The 19,132-nt window shown below is 43.3% G+C and overlaps 3 protein-coding genes across 3 annotated transcripts; all 3 read right to left on the reverse strand.

Moving 5' to 3' along the window:
• Positions 1 to 1,129: 1,129 nt before the first annotated feature.
• Positions 1,130 to 3,319, reverse strand: cav3 (caveolin 3). Its single transcript, XM_080846264.1, has 2 exons — positions 3,063 to 3,319; positions 1,130 to 2,062 (listed from the first exon to the last, which is right to left on the reverse strand). Exons 1-2 carry the CDS (start codon positions 3,171 to 3,173, stop codon positions 1,721 to 1,723), a joined length of 453 nt encoding a protein of 150 aa, XP_080702390.1. The 5' UTR covers positions 3,174 to 3,319; the 3' UTR covers positions 1,130 to 1,720.
• A 4,174-nt stretch (positions 3,320 to 7,493) lies between these two features.
• LOC308371253 (caveolin-2-like) lies at positions 7,494 to 9,747 on the reverse strand (the record flags this gene model as incomplete). Its single annotated transcript, XM_080846099.1, has 3 exons — positions 7,494 to 7,644; positions 8,801 to 8,988; positions 9,505 to 9,747. The coding sequence occupies 3 exons, from the start codon at positions 9,745 to 9,747 to the stop codon at positions 7,494 to 7,496; spliced, it is 582 nt and encodes a 193-aa protein (XP_080702225.1).
• Positions 9,748 to 15,295: 5,548 nt separating this feature from the next.
• Positions 15,296 to 18,438, reverse strand: gpr61l (G protein-coupled receptor 61-like; the record flags this gene model as incomplete). Its single annotated transcript, XM_080845495.1, has 2 exons — positions 18,420 to 18,438; positions 15,296 to 16,673 (listed from the first exon to the last, which is right to left on the reverse strand). Exon 2 carries the CDS (start codon positions 16,583 to 16,585, stop codon positions 15,296 to 15,298), a length of 1,290 nt encoding a protein of 429 aa, XP_080701621.1. The 5' UTR covers positions 16,586 to 16,673; positions 18,420 to 18,438.
• Positions 18,439 to 19,132: the final 694 nt, after the last annotated feature.

Below are 19,132 nucleotides of genomic sequence, written 5' to 3' on the forward strand. Positions count from 1 at the left end.
ATTCTTTATTTTCATTCTTTATTGCTTTATTGACTGAGACACAGTCGGTGTGTGAACTTTCCATGTCTGATTTGGTCATTTGACCCTTGTAAATGGCTTCACATCGTGCTTTAGTCATGTCCCGCACAATGGCCCCAATCTCTCTGTGCCGTAAAGCAAGGGCCTTTAAAAAGAAAACTGTTAGTCTACGGAAAAATATGGTTCTTTATTAATGCAATTCACCCACATGTGGCCTCATGATGTGTCTGTACTGTCCACGGTTGTTTGGCCTCACCTTGTGAACCCATGCCATACCTGACATCACCACTTTGCACAGTCATTGGATTGTACAAACATTACAAGATAGACTTAATGTGACAAGTCTACCCACTAATTCTTGTTTTCTTTTTTCCAGAGAGAGAAGGAAAGAGTTTGTCACTTTCTTTTTCCATGAAATAAATGTAGGACCTGATGAAGGAATGTGTATAGAAGAATCTGTGTAATATATTTCAATATTTATACTATGTTATCACAACTCTGAATGATCGCCCTTTCTGGATTCCTCTGAGATTTGCTATAAGCACACAGAAGACATAGAATATGTTTACACTTCACAGAAAAATACGACGTTACACAATTTCTATTCTTATTTATCTGTATTGTATAAAGATGGATTGGGGGACTATGAAATGACTAATGAATTGCCTTAACACACAGACTTGAAACCTTGGTCCACATATAATATATTACAGTATTAACAATGTTTTGGGATTATTTTATTACGTCGGCTACTCATTTTACAAAAAAGGTTCACCTAAGTTTGTAAGGTGTACATTTCACCTTTTCTTTTATTAGGCTACTGACTTTTTTTCTTTGAAAACAATATGGTAATTTTCAATTTAGTGTGGTATAATTAAAACTGTATAGATGTAGCTCTTATTTATTGAAAATGAAAATGTATGTGCCAATTGAGTCAAAGTCTATGGATGGTAAAGTTTTTTTTTCAGAGGTGTAATAAAAATAAATATGACAAAATAATAAAAGTCAGCATGTCATGTAGTGTTAGTTTTGTTCTGCCCAAATCCAATGCAGTAACTTTTAAATGTTTTAAATGTCACTATGAAAAGATATCAAAGATGGATCAGGAACACATATTTAGAATACATTTATTTAAATATACAAAAGGTAATTGAATGGTAGAATCATGTCTTTCTGCCAGAGTATTAAAAAAGTCAACATTGCTTTCTTTCCTCTACTAATACTGTAATAGTCTTGGTTACATGGCACTAGTTAAACAATTACTGTCAAGAAGTGAGAACACACATCGTCTGATACTGCATTATGTCAACATACTTAGTCTTCAAACAATCTCACTGTGGTGTTACATACAATTGACACTACAGCACAGCTTCTGTCGTCAGCATGCTGTTTGTCATTCACACAGAGGGTTACACTCCCTGCTGCAAGTCCTGTCACCTCAATTAATAGAGCTTATTTTCTTTCTCAGTATGGCCTCCACACGTGGTTGTGGCACAGATCTTTAAGTTGCACTTGTTCGGACTGACCAAGAGGCCATGACAGGGCAACAGAAGCACTAAGGCATGTCAGGGGCAGGTTGCAGGGGTTAAGGCATAGTGGGGATAAATGGGGAAAGATGCTGGGAGAGAACAAGCATGGAGAGAGATGCACTGCTGTTTGTGCCCAAACAGACCTGTAAACACTCCTGCTGTCCCCCGTGGCTTTACACCTCTTTACGGATGACAACGCGCACGCTGCTGCAGACCTTGCCCAAGGCTTCAAAGAGAGGGTCGCAGAAGGTGTGGATACAGAGCGAGTAGATCCGGCTTAGGCACTGGGACTCGATCAGGCAGCTCTTGATGCATGGCATGACAGCCCAGATGTGGCAGAAGGAAATGCAGGCAAACAGGAAGCCCCAGAGCAGGGCCACCGGCACGCCGAAGACAGCCGACAGCACGCGGTAGCACCAGTACTTGGAGACGGTGAAGGTAGTGTAGCTGGCCTTCCAGACTCCATCCAGACTGTGGGTTCCGTCTGGCTCAGCAATCACATCCTCAAAGTCCACCTGGGCATCAGTAAAACATATTACATATCTGACAGACAAGATTGGCAAATACTGTTTTCTTTTGGTATTTCTTAGTGGTATAGAAACTAGAGGTCCATAATAAACTACGATGGTAGTAGACCTTGATTTTAAAATGTCTATTTCAGATGACAAAATCTCACACTTGTTTTACCAGGTGGCATTAAAAGCTTTATCCGTTTACCACACCCTCAAATTTCACCTCTAGGCATTTCAGCAGGGGGCACTGTTACATCACACTCCAATATTTCAGTGCTTTTACCACAAATATCGTTCAGTCATACCATCGATGTTTTATTTTTGAGATGAGCAGCAGCACAAAGAGGTCAATTAAAATGTTAACTTGCCTTGGCAGCTCCACACCTGAACATCAAACATGAATAAGAAAATGGCATGGATTGTAATATCCTTGTAACTCTTCAGCAGAATATGCCTAATGTCTCGAATACAACGTCGCTTGTGTCACAAGCATTATGAAGCTTTAAAATAATCAAACAATACACATGGTAGCCAAAAGAAACTTCCCCATTACAGTGATTGCTAGCAGTGTAACAGGTTTCAAGGGAGGTAGAACATTCAAGGTATGACTCATCCAAAGAACATCTTCCCCATGACACTAGTATGGGGACTAGTACTATTAGTAGCATGGCTAAGTTGAACTATCAACTCCTATTATCTTATGATTTCCCCTTAAAATCGAACACCAAAACAAAATAGGGAAACTAGATATGAAATGGCCTAATCCATTTGACACACCCTTTTACCCCCTTTCCAGAAATAAACCCTACTGTGCCGTGAGCTGGCTGGAGAAGTAGGCCTCGGGTCTATTTTTGGCACATATCACACAAACCTCAGATACACAGTGGTCTGCAGCCCTTGGCAACCATGAGCTTTTGATTCTTTCCAGCCTTTTCTGTTTGCCACAAAAGGAGGCCATGAAGAATGATGTATGAGAAAGTTTCTAAATATCTCCACTGCTTACCTTCACAACATCTTCATTGATCTGCTTGGGGTCCCGGTTGATCAGGTCTATCTCCTTGGTGTGGCTGTCGTTCACGTACTTCTCCTCGTGCATGTTGTACTGGTCCGCCATGGTGGGGCAGTGTGCCCGGAGCAGGGAGGAGAGGTGAGAAACGGGGAGAGAAAGAGAGAGAGACGTGGGGATCCGGGCTTTGAGAGAAGTGAAAGAGTGGAGCGCTGGGTAGCAGTGTGTGTGTGCAGACCCCTTGGACCCCTGCCCCCCCCCCCCCCACACACACACACACGCTTCTCGGCACTGGTGTGACACTGGTGTGACGACACTTGTGGAATGCCAGTGGACAGCTGCTCCAGGCAGGCCTCCTGTCAAAAGGGTTCCTGTACAGTCTCCGCCCAAGGGACCTGTTAGGGTTCAGACATAGGGGCTCACACAGAGAGAGGGGGAGCGAGAGTGGAAGAGAGAGGGAAAGAGAGAGGGGAAGAGAGAGGGAAAGAGAGAAGGGAAGATAGAGGGGAAGAGAGAGGAGGAGAGAGAGGTAAAGAGAGAGGGGAAGAGAGAGGGATAGAGAGAGGTAAAGAGAGAGGGGAGTAAAAGCACGTCTTAAAGGGGAACCCACGGCTGTGTCACATTTCACACTGTCCTGTTGGGTTGAGCAGGCAGGAGTTGCACAGTGGCATGAATTTCCACTCAGAAGTCTTGTTTGGGCACCGCACCACCAGTGGAAGCTCTCTCCCTAAAAGAATCCAGACAATGCAACACAGATCCTCTCAATGATCTAGCAGCATTTCATGGATTTGTATATGGGGCAGCTTCCATTTCCATTTGCAAAGGATATTTAGTTGTATTTGTATCAAGTAAAGCAATAATATTTCACTACAGCTTCCACTATCTTATTCTTCTATGTTTGGTATAGTTTAAAGATTCAACTCTGCAATTTGGTAGTCATCAAAACATAGAATATTGCCACTCTATTCTTACTTTTAGTTCAGTCCTATAATTTGTGACCGTGACAATCCTTAACTGCGTAACAGATTCACCTGAGACATTGGACCTTAACATCTTTGGAGGATTTGTCAGGGAACATAAGATGAATTTGTGCATGGATTCAAGGAGTCCATTTCCAAACAAAGGGCCAATTTGTGTTTTTTTTCAGGGGAAGAGAAGATGAATATCAATAGTCTCAGGAGATGTGTGTTTCCTAGTGATTGATCTATCACAAGCCTGAATAACACTAGACTGGTAAACCAGACTTCCTGATCAGCAGCAGTTCCATGCGTGTTAAGTCAATGTTATATGTTCTCCTATACCTCCTCCCCATGCCTTACTGCCACCACAGTTGATAAAGTCATGTGGATTTTTTCATTGTCAGGGGATCAGGTGACAGACCTCTCCACTCCTACCCTCAGGAACTAAGGCACATGTCACTATCCTTCACACTACAGCAGGCTTATTATACAGACACTTTCATTATTCACTAATTCATCCAGAGGAAGAACATTCAGGTTGAGGTTTAAAATCTGGAGGACAGAAAGGTTTGTGTAATAAATCCTGAGGTATTTAATGGTGATTGCCGATATCCAGGTTTGAAAAATGAGCCAGTGGCATTCCTGTCAGGCCCATATGCAGCAGCTGATGAATGATTCACCCCCTATGTGAAACCTCGGTTGAATACGACATCCACAATATTTCTTCATCATTAGATCCTCCTGAAATTGGATTTATTGATGATCTGTTCTCTACCGCCCACTGATTTGCACTGTTAGCAAGGGTTTTATGAAAAACTCTCTGCCACAACTTTGATGAGGTATTCAGTCTATTCAGGTCGACATTATTGTGAAATGTCACTTTTATTTGAACTGACTGTTACCTGAGTTAGTGTTTTGTTGTGTCTGATGATGCTACATTGGACCACGGAAAGATGAAATTGCCTTGAGTTGCAGATGAAATAGAATGCTGGCGTGCTTGTTTCTAAAATGAACCAGACTCCTTTCAGCACTTGTAATGAAGAGTTGGTTACAAAAAGACCCGTTCTTCTTCCTGAACAAACTTTTTATGCCGTTTCATCCACATCACTATATTTAAAGTGGAGGACACCAGCAGTATCTGAAGAACAGGCCATTTTCGGATAGAGACAGTATAAATCTGGTCGTTGGAGGAATTAAAAATATATTTAGGTATATTAGGTTAGGTTAAACTGCTTGGAATGAGCCTGGTCTTAAAATAGCGGTTTTGGATAAACAGAAACCATAGTAATGCATAACTCATGATAAGTCTAAACCACCTATTAAACTCGATCCCCTTCCACTTTCTTCATAGACCTTTGATGCATGTTACCTGACCACACAGCAGGGATGTGTGTGTGTCAGTGAGAGGCAACATGCACATGTATTAGGTCAGAACACGCCTTATCCTGAACAGTTGATGAATTTGTTTCTATTTTAATAACATTACGTGTAATTTGACAATAATAGCAACAATAATTGTGCCGTGTCAAAGTACCACTGATCGTGTTTCATGGTATCGATATCACATTACATTTTAATGCAGGCAAATTGGGTATAATAAGCGTCTTGATGAGACTGAGGAGAGACAACAAGAGCGAGGGGAGCGGAGGAATGTCTCCAAAGCCGTGGTGGAGCAGAGCTAACCTCATTTCACAAATGTTGCCATCGGCCTGTGAATGAGGGTGGGGCGCGGCCCCGGAGGAAAAGGCTACAAAAATATCTTCCAGAGGGCAGGCTAAGCATGCGTGTGCTGCTGTTTATGTCAATACAGTAAAGTGAGCTGGGAAGAGGCACTCTTGTCTCTAACTAGTAGCCACAAATAACCAGACAGACAGACAGACAGACAAGCAGGCAGACAGACAGGCAGACTATAGACAGAGAGATTAATTATAAGAATTTTATTTTGTTATTATAGTTTTACATTGATATTATTTTCAATTTTTTACAACAGTTAAAATAATAAAAGATGCTTTCTTCATTTCTTCTATCTGTTGTGTGTTTTGGTAACACTGTGTGAACTGCCAAAGAGTTGCGTAGCCGTAGAGGAACTGAAAACACTATCACCACCAACACAATGTAAACAAAGTGCAAAGTTATAGTAATGATGATATCCTTAACCATGCATTGGACAGAACTATCAGGTAGTTGTGTTTGTTTGTAGCTATACTATGTGCCTTCCCCATCTGAGCACTCCCTTAAGCACAGAACCCAGAGGCCTACCACAGTGAATTGCTACTGAGTAACAATGTCACGGACCCTTGGGAATGATTATAGAGCACCCATACCATCCAGCCCTCAGTAAACATAGACCAATAATGAAAGTCAACGTTACGTAAACACAAAACAATATCTTAAGTAATAACACACACAGCAAAGAAATGTACGGATTAAATAAAATCTCAAATGTAAACGTCTTGGGGCTAAAACAATACAGATAACGGAATGAAAGGGGATGAAATCCATTAGATTAGACCAGGACATGTCTGCTCGGGAGGATATCTGGAGGGACTTTCTTCAGGCCTGGTCCTCTTAAGCTCGATCCATTCTCATCTGTGTGATGGGGAAGTTGGACTGGCCATTGTTCCTATCTGGTCAGCATGCTTCACTGACCACCTAATCAGACCATCCACCTGTTGACAGCTGGGTCTATTTCACTTTCACACACTTTTAGAACTTCCCTTGTGTATGGTTGAGTGCGTGTGTGTGTGTGTGTGTGTGTGTGTGTGTGTGTGTGTGTGTGTGTGTGTGTGTGTGTGTTGTGTATGTGTGTGTGTGTGTGTGTGTGTGTGTGTGTGTGTGTGTGTGTGTGTGTGTGTGTGTGTGTGTGTGTGTGTGTGCATCCACTTTGTAATGTGTAATTGACACTGGAAGTTAGGGGTTGAAAAGGTGTTTCACAAACTTTCTTTAATGGGATTTTGCACTAGGAGGTCAGAGGGGTCATTCTCCAGAGGACACCCACTAGTTTCATGTCACACTTGACAACTTGAAACGGCAAGAAATGTTAAAAAGTTAACAGAGTCCTACCTTCCTGCAATGGTTCAAAAAGAATGGTCTCAAAGTACAGTAGATCTGTTAGACATTTGATCACACCTTGCCTTTAAAGTGTCCATGAATAAGTCATTAGATGATGACCGATGTTATTTCATATTCTCTTATCTACATAGGCATAGCCTGACATTAGCAGGGTGTTTGATGTCCATGGCACAGTCCTTTCTCACTAAGATTGACAATTTAAGAAACTACCTCACTTAATTACAAGTTTTTTGATAAGTGATAAATGTGGTTTATATAACATAATTGTGTGTGTGTGTGTGTGTGTGTGTGTGTTTGTATGTGTGTGTGTGTGTGTGTGTGAGAGAGAGAGAGAGAGAGAGAGAGGGAGAGAGGGAGAGAGAGAGAGAGAGAGAGAGAGGGGGGGGGGTGCAGGGCTTCAGTCCTTGGCCAGGTGGATGTTTATAGCTCCACAGCACTTGCCCACGCTGCTGAAGAGAGGAGCGATGGCTATGTCCAGTACGCTCCCCCACACCACCTTGATCCAGTGCATGTTGATGAGAGTCAGCTGCACGCAGGGCATGATCAGCCTGGACAGAGCAGAGAGGTGTGTTTGAGTCGCCAGGGGATGCGGATTTGAAGTGTAATTACAATGGAAATCTTGCCGAGGCTTGTTTTCTATTCACAGTCAATGTCAGTCATTGTTGTCATCACAATATGAATGATGAAGGAGCAGACAACACGCTGTTTACCCGTCACCACACATGTTCTGATCAGTTAGTATTTATTCCACTGTCTAATTATCCCCATTTCACCTTCATACAGTCTCTCACACAAAATATTTAATTTTCCATTTTGTTTCTGTAATAACCTAGCCTGACGATGTCATACTCATAATTCTAGTCAGAATATGAGTCTGAGACCGAACCATTGGGCTGTGATTATGGGGCGTGTTTCAACGAACCAGGAAAGAAAATTCCTCTTTGCTGAATTGGATACCTAGAACCAATCAGAGCAACGTAGTATTATTACCATCTGATAGATTAAACTTTTACCTGATCCCGTAGGAAGGACGGCAAAAACATCTTTTCAATCGACAAATGCCTTGATCGCGTTTCTCTGTACCTCTTTCAAAATGAATGAGCTGTCAATATCTGTTGAGATATGCCTGCTCACGTTACTTAATTAGCACTCAAGGCTAGAAGCTACCATTTGTTTCAATGTTTTTTTTGTCTACGCGTTAGCATAACCGATCAATAATGGTCTAGAGTGCTTCAGTTAAGACCTACAATCTTTGGCAACACTCATTTTGCGTATACACAACTAACCGAGTCAATGTAGACATAAAAAAGTCGTGTAGATAGCTTAAATCATATAAAATATGTCCCACTAAGCTCCCGAGACGGCGCCATCTTTGTCCGATGTATAGGCTATTCTATCTATATCTGTCCATCAACGTATAAAGCCCGCCCTTACAATTTTATTGGTCAGATCACTTTTCGGTGGGCTTGAATCCCTCCCAACTAGCTCGACTCCAGACTGAATCTCCCAGACCAAAAATTTTGTGGGCGGAGTTCAGGCTGGTATCCAGGCTAGTAATAACCTATAAACCTTCCATTCATTATACTATCATGCAGCAAAAATCATTTCTAGTTGAGCTGTTCTGTCCATTCGCATCTTATTTCCATGTTTAAGAGCAAATCAAAAGCTCTGTTTAATCTCATGCTTTAATTAAAATGATCTCACCATATATGAAGGCAGCTGAGGATGGCAAACAGAATGCCTGCAATCAGTGACACGGGGACAGCCAGCAGAAGAGATATGAGACGGTAGAACCATAGCCGCGACACCTCAAACGTCGCGTGGCTCCCCAGCCAGACCTTATCAAAACTGCGCACCGACGGCGGCTCCGCAATCACATCCTCAAAATTGACCTGTGGGGACAGGTGTTTGCCATCAGTGCTGTGATCACATAAGCACAAAAACAATTCTCTAAAATCTACAGTGATTGTTCCTGATGGAATTGCCAAACAAAGAGGCTATGATTATCAGTGATGAGGTGGTGCTTCACTGAGGGAGGGAGACATTCCCCAGATCAGGGAGTTCTTATTCCATGACAGTAACTAACCAACCGAGTCTGAGATTTAATAAGTGCACAATATCATCATTTTTAATCAAGTCACAGAAAAATTTGACCAAACCTGTTGTGCTGTAATCTGCAGCTAGAGGGCACCATAGCTCCATATCTAGTGCCTGTTCAGCCTCTCATAATTACCAAAGTTACAAGGTTTTTAGGAGGCTAAAAGATAACCCTGGCTCTGTTTCATGTTGTGTCAGCAATATACCCTGAAATTCCCCATGTGTTTGGATGAAAATAAATACAACACTGTTATTCTGTTACTGCCATGGCTATTGCTGTTCGAGATACAGTGGGAGGTGAGGTAAATTACCTTAAGGCATTTGTTGACTCCCTTAGGGTCCCTGTCTTTCACCAGAGGCTGGATGCTGCTGGGAGAGGACGCGGCATCTCCGTCAGGGCCTTCCTCCCCCTGTCCCTCACTCTGCTCCTCGAGGGCCGTGTCTGCCTCTGCGGCAGAGTACACCCCTGGCTGCTCCCAGAGCTCTGTCCTTAGCTGCTGCTCAATGCACTCCAGGTCAATCCTGGTCTCCACTGGAGAGTCCCTATCGTCCATGGCTGTGTGCGTTGCGGCGTTGGTGATCAGGCATGAAGGGAAAGCAACTAAGGAGACCAGTAGGTGACTTGCAGCTTAGTCTCTGACAGGTCATTTCCACTCTTCTCTCTATGAGAGCCAGGTCCCTCACACCAGTGTGGGACATATTAGAAGCATGACTCCACTGCCCTCCAGAATGTCCCACTCTGTGTTCACGGCTGCCGTCACTCACAACACAGCCCCTGAGTCGCTCCAATAATTCATTAGGGCTTCCATGAGAAACACCAGACTGTGGAAAGCAATTAGTGTCCTGAACATAATGCTGCTGAGCAGGTACCGCAGTGATAGTGAGATACTTCTATTGGTGCAGGAGGACCTCATGAGTATATGAGACAGCTCTTGCAAAACAGTGTTTATTGCTTAAAATGTAGTTGCATTTTGCTAAGGCATGATGTTTAAAATCCTTTTTTGTGGTGATTTACTGCTACTACATCCCTCTTTAGATGATACAAAGCAAAGTGCTTTTTTATCATTGTACATTTTGGGAGTTTCTTGGTTTGTTTATAAGTGCTGATGATTTCATGGCTGTGTCAGCTCGGCTATTTCACACTGAAATCTGTATCAGCCTGCACCTCATCCTAAGGTGCACAGCACTCTCTGCTGGCCAAGCTTGGAATAAGGTTAAATATTTGATCATGCAATCTACAAGCCTTTTAAAAAACACCTCCCCCTCTCTCTCTTTCTCTCTCTGACACACACACACACACACACACACACACACACACACACACACACACACCCACACACACCCACCCGCAAACACACACACACACACACACACACACACACACACACACACACACACACACACACACACACACACACACACACACACACACACACTCAATACACACATCAAGACTGCCTTTCACCCTACAAAATGACAATCATATTTTGTTGATGGCATAGAGCAATACTAAAACATATGCGTTTTCATTTTTGTGACTGTAATTTGTAATGTTGAATCTTTGATGAAATGCTGTGTGCTGTGTAATCCTCCATCTCTGCTTCAGCAAATGGCAGACTGTGAAGAGGTGAAAGATCAGAGCAAGGACACACAGACTATCATGCAGCTTATGAGTGGTATAGGGTTGAAGTGCCATTGGTTCCCGTACGACTACAAAACATTCTCCATCACCTGGCAGATGCTGAAAGGATAATATCATCCATATAATATCATCATGTCAAAAGGTTCCTCACCACTTCCCAGTCCTCTGAATAGATCACATCTCCTCATTATATGTCCTTTCCCTTTGTTGTTATGCGCCTTGTTCTCCATCTTCTGGAGGCTGTTATTATTTCTGTTTACTTTTGTTATTTGTAATCGTTGTCAGGGGTAACCATTTTTTTTTTTTTATGTTGTTGTATTCCAGTATTATCATGTAAATAACACACACACATCACAAATCAGCTCAAGCTAAAAAGAGGCACAAAGGACAGACCATGAAAAAAAAAATTCAATCCTTGAGGTTGGTCAGTTACATGTGACAGTGATCTCTTTGAGACTGGTCACTGTCAGTCTATGCATTGTAGCCCCCTAGCAACAGAGCCTCTAGCACCACTAATGTGCGCTCAGTCGCCAGTCCTGCTTGACCTCAGCAAAGCTCTCATTTCCATGAGTGGGCTCTGCACCTCATTACCACTTCAGTCACCGAGGCTCCTAGCCTGACGATGTCATAATTCTAGTCAGAATATGAGTCTGAGACCGAACCATTGGGCTGTGATTATGGGGCGTGTTTCAACGAACCAGGAAAGAAAATTCCTCTTCGCTGAATTGGATACCTAGAACCAATCAGAGCAACGTAGTATTACCATCTGATAGATTAAACTTTTACCTGATCCCGTAGGAAGGACGGCAAAAACATATTTTCAATCGACAAATGCCTTGATCGCGTTTCTCTGTTCCTCTTTCAAAATGAATGCGCTGTCAATATCTGTTGAGATATGCCTGCTCACGTTACTTAATTAGCACTCAAGGCTAGAAGCTACCATTTGTTTCAATGTTTTTTTGTCTACGCGTTAGCATAACCTATCAATAATGGTCTAGAGTGCTTCAGTTAAGACCTACAATCCTCGGCAACACTCGTTTTGCGTATACACAACTAACCGAGTCAATGTAGACATAGTATAGAAATAGAAAAGTCGTGTAGATAGCTTAAATCATATAAAATATGTCCCACTAAGACGGCGCCATCTTTGTTCGATGTATATTCTATCTATATCTGTCCATCAACGTATAAAGCCCGTCCTTACAATTTGATTGGTCAGATCACTTTTCTGGGCCGTTTAATCTCTCCCAACTAGTTCAATTCCAGACTGAATCTCCCAGACCAAATTTTGTGGGCGGAGTTCAGGCTGGTATCCAGGCTACGAGGCTCCAGGAGTTCAAGCAGAAACAGCCACGGTGGGGGGAAACCTGCACAGGCACACTACATTTCCCAATGTGCTTTTAGAAAAATCTGCTTTCTCCAACCTTTGGACCCATTACTTGATCACTTTCCTTGCTCTATATATAGTCGGTGTCAGCCTCGACTGTGTTTGTGGGAAAGTTTTTTTTTCCCCTTTGCTGGAAAAAAAAATGCTAATCCCTCTCAGACAGCCCAGGGGAAAAGGTTGTGACAGGTCAGAGTCAGTTGACCCAGTCAGGAATCTGCTTTCTTCTTTTAACTACTGATATTCACATCTAAAGTTGTTATTTGATAATATCACACACCATTAAAAGTGACATTTTGAGGCAGTTGAGCTCAACAGCCCACCCAGCTTCACCTACTGAAGGAGCAGAAACATTGATAGCCTATAGACGGTCGATTTATTGTGTTCATTGCTGCATGCAAGTTATTGTGTTCATTGTTGTCTTGATTGAAGGAACTGATGGGGAAATACACCTTATACCAGGGGTCTCAAACTCAAATTACCAGGGGGCCAAAGAGCGTCCAGTCTGTTTTGTGAATTCAGAGGGCAGTGTTCCGCCAGTCACACCTGCCTCTCCAGCTGTTTCTTCAGCCTTGGAACATCATAACGCAGTCAGCCACTGCCAACCGGGGGGTGGCTAACTTAGCTTTGTGCCTAAGCGGATCGGATGGTTCAAGTCTTCTGTGTGGTCATTCACTGCTTTTCTCTCCTTTTAATTAACACAATGTCTCTGGTCCAATCAGTTGCTATTTTGGTCTGGCTCTGTTTTGAACCTGATAGGGACACTTAAGTTTATGAATGCCTGACCACATTATACAGTCTCTCTTTCACGCACACACACATACACACACACACACACACACACACACACACACACAATTCCTCGTGTCTAAAATGTCTAAATTTGTTTTATTGCCTATAGAGGTGAACCCAAGGCTTAGATGCCTGTTTTACAAAAAACAACAGCAGCCAGTAACCATAGCAACACTCACGTCCAGATCAATGACCTCCAAGGAGCTGTTTAAAACACCGACAAAAACAACAACAACCTTTTACATCTGGACATCACTTACAAAGATCTTATCAACAACTGAAATGTCACATACAGTTTGAAGTTCAAAGCCACACAAAAACAAAAGGTCATTTTGGGGAAACCAGTTAATTTGTTTTGTCAAAGCCACTGTCAATAAAAGTTGTGTAAGTAAAAAATCTACAGTATGTCAAGCTAAATTTAGTAAAATGTGTTGTTTGACAATATGATAATTCAGTATTCTATGAGTGGTAAAACAATCAAGCTTCCATGGCACAACCAAAAAAAACATGAAGATTTTTCTGTCCAAAAGGTTTTGGAATAGAAATGTGTCTCATACTAACATTTCTATACATGCTTAGATGGTCCCATTAAAACCCATAAAAAATGCAACCCCCAGCAGCACACATTTATGAAAGTAAGACTTATTGAATTATGTTCTGAATTAGGAAAAAACATTTATATCATCAGAGAGAGAGAGAGAGAGAGCAAGAGAGAGCAAGAGAGAGAGAGAGAGAGACTTGTGAATAGTGAAGTTGTCTGATAATCCAGGATCACAGTGAGGGTTTCTCTCATTTCATGCTTGTGGAGGGTAAATCCCTGGATGAACCACTTATCTGCAGGGCAAAAGTGTGTGTCTGTGTGTGTGTGTCTGTGTGTGTGTGTGTGTGTGTGTGTGTGTGTGTGTGTGTGTGTGTGTGTGTGTGTGTGTGTGTGTGTGTATGTGTGTGTGTGAGAGAGAGTGTGTGTGTGTCCCACATCAGTTTAAGCTTTGTCCTTTACACTGTGTACCAGTCACAGGTGATGCAAACCATGGGACAAAACATAGTTATGTAACGGCTGCGTATGCTGAGGTAAGGCTGAAGATGCCAGAGTGCAAAAAGGCCATCATCAATGTTTGCTGTGGACAACTATTTACCAGGGTGCTACACAAATGGGAAAAGACCATAAAATGACACAGTACTATCTCTCAGGGCACTTTCATTGCGCGTAATGATTTCGTCTGTCCCTAAGGAGCTTACACACACACACACACACACACAGGCACACACGCACACAGGGACACTGATTTTCAACCCTACACTTCTGCTGAAACGAGAAAGAGGGGCTTTGCATTGTCCCTCCACTTGCACAGTTTTGATGCAAGACAGAGCATAGCTAGGCAGTGGGTAGTGCTAAAGGCCAGTGGGGAGTAGTCAGGCTGCTGGCGTCACCTCTGAAGTCAAGGATCCTCCTAAACAGCACCTCCGCCCTACAGCGTGGGAGGGGGAACAGCAATGGTGACAGGGAACAGATGGCAAGGGGGTTGTTGAAATTTAAAAGGGATACTACATATCTGTCTTTCATTTATATTTGTTTAATAAATAATAGATAAAGTGTTTAACAAAGGCATCAATAAATAAAACATGTATCATTTCATATGTTTAGAGCAGGTTCATAATATATATATTTTTTTATATGTTTAGTTTCATCTCAACGGTGACGTCTAAAGAGAAACATTTTTAAAGTTTCATAAGAAACAGCTTCCCTTGCGATGTACAGTATTTTGGTTACTCATTGAACACTGAGGTGGTAATAGTACAAAATTAATCAAAGTTTAACTTCAGGTCATAGGTAAACATAATGAGAGCTGATAGTTATTATGGATGAATAACAGTGTTACTACAGGGGAATTGCATAATAGCTGGCAGTTTGGTCTGTGAATAGCATACCTCTTGACTATATTAATGCTCTAAAAGGTTATGATAATATGCAAATAACAAATGGTCCAGGTGTCTTATATCTGACAGCACATTTCATCCTTGGGTGAATGAGAGATTTTACAGTATGAGCTTCCCAATGTAGAATTGCTTTATAGCGCTCCACAACATGCGAACATCTGAACACAATTCACATATGGAGTCAGATTCATGAAAGAGTTTCAAAAGAATTTGCATGAAGCAAACTTTGTGATGTCCTGTTTGACCTATGATTGGCTTTCTAAACAAATCCCAACAAAACGTTTGTGGCACCTTTTCATTCAGTGACATCAAAAACAACATGGGTTGGGGGAGGGGGGGTAGCCTGTTAGCCGTACTCCTCTGGGATCTGGCCAGGGATCCTAACTCCCTGGTCCAGCGTGTTCCTGCGGCTGGAGTTGGTGCAGCTGGAGCGCGTCTCCCCAGTTCCGCTGGTCCTCTGGATGAACTGGAGGAAGTTCTCCTGGAGCGAGCCCTCGTGGCTGGAGGCCCCCAAGTCCACCGGCCTGCTGGTGCAGCAGCGCCCTAGCTTCACCAGCTGCTCCCGGATCTGCCGGTTGAGCAGGCCGTAGAAGAAGGGGTTGATGGCAAAGGAGGAGAAGGCCAGCCAGGTCACCACCTCCTCGATGTCCCCGGGGCTCTGGAGCGGAGCCGTGAGGGACAGCTGCAGGTGGAAAGCAAAGTAGGGCAGCCAGCAGACCAGGAACTGGCCCACGATGACAACCAGCGTGAGGGCCGCCTTCCCACCACCAAACACCCGCTCCGGGGAGAGCCTCTGGGGAAGGTTGCGCGTGGTGGTGATGATGGTGGTCTGGCTGCTGATAGAATCCGAGCGTCGCTTGGCCGCGTTGGTGGCCCAGGTGGGCATGGGAACGCGTTGCCTGGCGGCCGTGCGCGCCACCTTGTAGACGTTGCAGTAGACGGCGAAGATGACCACGGCGGGCAGCAGGAAACACAGCACGCTGAAGAGCACGGCGAACACCTTCCTGAGGCGACTGTGACTCCAGTGCAGGGAACAGTGGGCCGCCGCGATGGAGCTCTGGTGGCCGTAAGCGGGCCAGCCAAAGAGCGTCACCAAGGCCAGCAGAATGGACTTCACCCAGATGAGGACCATGACACCCACGGCCAGGTTAAGGGTCATTTTGACCTCGTAGCGCATGGGGTGGACAATGTAGTAGTAACGCTCCACGCTGATGGCCGTGACCGTGAGAATGGAGGCGCAGATGAGGAACACGTTGAGGAAGATGTACACCTGGCACTCCAGCACCGTGAAGGACACCGTGCCGAAGTACGTCGAGCTGGAAATGATGCCCAGGGGCATCAGCAGCACGGCACACAGCAGGTCCACTGCACACAGGTGGCACACAAAGGCAAACTTCTTCATGTGCGGAGCCCTGGCGATGGCCACCATGACGCCTGTGTTGCCCAGCAGGGCCGCCAGGTTGAGCGTCACCATGCAGAAGAGCCCCACCAGGTCCTTGATCTGGGACTCTGAAGTGGTGACCACCTCCATGCTGGGGGGCGTGGGCCGTGTGGGCACCCACAGGCTGGACGTGGCATTTGGCACTGAGGGGTAGGTCACAGGACTCTGCATTGGACCAGCCCCAGCATTCTCCATTGTTCAGAATATGGCCAGCGCCTCAGACGCCCCCATCACGGTGCTTCCCTCTCTACGTCCTCTGGTCAGGAGTTGTTTGCATGGATACCTGTAAAAAAAAAAAATAACTCAAATGAAAACACTTTCCACCACTGGCAATGAATTAAATATAGTGATACCACCTAAAAATATATATATTTGAACTTCCATTTGATGTTTATTTTGAGCAAAACCTTGCTGAATCACAGAAAAGTGTGGTTATCCATATGAAAAGAGATTTGCTTCTAGAATAATAGACAGCTCTCCTTAGAGCAGATCTTTACCCTTTGCGCATTTTCAATGATGTGCCTATTATATGTGGTATTCTACAGTACAATTCCATAGCTGAAATACATTTAGCATTTTGGTGTAGAATCTAAGAGAGATGTAAAGTGTTTGAAGTGCACAATGTGAGAAGAACTTGGAAGCTGAACGAGGTAGACAAGCAGAATAAATGACCTGAAGGGGGACAAAATGGTTACGAGTGAGAAGAGTTCAGTTATTGTTACAGAAGATAAGAATGATACCTTTGATACTTCTTGTGGCATTGGGTGGTGTTTTGAAGTCTACCATGACATGAAAATCACTCATAACCCTTATTATTTTGTAGTAGTTAATTATGGTCCCAGTGTTTAATTGACCTTCATTTGTACACCAAACAAACACATTATTTATAAACCTGAATAATTTACAATATCACCAATGCATTAACAATCCATTGCACCTATATATACTGTTCTGTGATGTATGCCAGTGTTTGTGTGGAACTCGTGTGGAGGATAATCACAAACGGTTCCATTAATGTAAATTATCTCAGCCAGGCAAGGGGACAGTGGAGTGCTTGTTGTCTTTTTAAAGCCATAATATCTATGTTATGTAAGCGTGCCCTTATTTTCAGATCATCATTTAGAACATTACTGCCAAAATATGTAATACTTACTGGATTTCTAGCTGACTGTTTCACACATTAATACTGGCTTAATATTCAATGATATTCATCCTCTGAATAATTTCTATAAATAAAAGCATGTGGCCTTCAGAATTCTCTGTGAATGCAAATGCAATGCATACCACCATTTAACATTTAAATCAACTCTGTGATGAATACTGCACTCTACTGCATTAGGGTCCACAGATTGATCAATGGGCCCTTGTTTTATGTTGTCATCAAGGCCAAAACAGGAGGGAGACACCGTAGGTGTTCTATTCTATGTTTTTCAAGAGGGAACTAAAAAAACAACCCTATCTCCCTCTCCAGTCATTTGTCAATTGCTTTCACCCGCCTCAAGAATAATATGTTTTCGCACTGAAGGGTCATTGACCTTCTGTAACCAATAATGTTAGTAGGTAGGTTCGTCCCTTCCTATTTGTGATGTGGTCGTACATGAGTCACACATGATTGTCCCCAGGTAATCCTATTCCAACCCCTGACCTGTCCTTCTCAAGGCCATTCTGTCTTTCCAGTTAACACCACACATCTGCTCAATACAACAGCCCCTTGTGAGAATATATTGAGCAGAAAATCAAAAACCTCTTCAAAAGGAAACCTTTGAGCCTTTTCACATTTTATACAAAATGATACTCCAAAAGGAAGAGTGAATAGCATGTGACAATGTGAGAATCATAATGAGAATATCCTTTCTATATGGATTATCAATGTATGTTCTATATGCATTATCAATTTACAACATAATCGTGAATGACGCCAAGTATGAATGTTGCACGATCATTTGTATATGTATAATTTGGTAAACAATTATCAGACATAGGCATAATATGTGTCTACTAGAACATGTAGATTATTTTTTGCTCTTACCTCTCCCACCTTCTATCCCTTGAGAGCACTGCAAGGTTCCACATGTCCAGAAAGCTTCTGTTTAAGAGTGAAGTTTCCAATTATTTTCCAGTTTTAGAAAACTTCCCAAGGTCAGTCCATTGGCCTTACGATCACAGAACTGAGGGGTGTCCCTGCGCAGGAGTGATAAAAGATCAGAGTGGCGGCTGGCCCCCTCAGCCAGGCAAACGGTGAAGGCCTGAGCAGCAGCAGCCTTAGATGGTTTCGCACACAAAGCCTGTACTGATGTTGGTATCTGTGAGGCTCTGCCTGACAGGCTCAGATAAGGTTAGAAGCCAGGAGGAGAAGCCCGCTGCTGTGTTGATCAACACTCACACCAGCGAGGAGAACGCCTGCCACCCTGGGGACGTGTGAGGGACCTGTGAAGATGCTCTCTCTCCCTTTTCCCTCATCTCTTGTCGTCTCTTCTCTCACTCTCTCACTGACCACCACTGTGTATGGCAGTGACTGTCACACATTGTGTGCCTGGGTGATTTTTTTCCTCCTCTCTCAGATAGACACATGCTCCTCTGTCCCCTTGACAGCCAGATGTCCCCTGGGTCCTAGTGTGCACCAAGTAACTGATACCAATTTCAAGCTCATGACTGCAAATTTAATAGCAAGTCGTTTTTGTGAGTCCCCTGCTTCAGGTGCCGATACATTTGATGAAAATACTCACTTTACATATATATTCT

This window comes from Sprattus sprattus (genome assembly GCF_963457725.1).
Source record: "Sprattus sprattus genome assembly, chromosome: 10".
In the NCBI taxonomy this organism is placed as follows: Eukaryota; Metazoa; Chordata; class Actinopteri; order Clupeiformes; family Clupeidae; genus Sprattus; species Sprattus sprattus.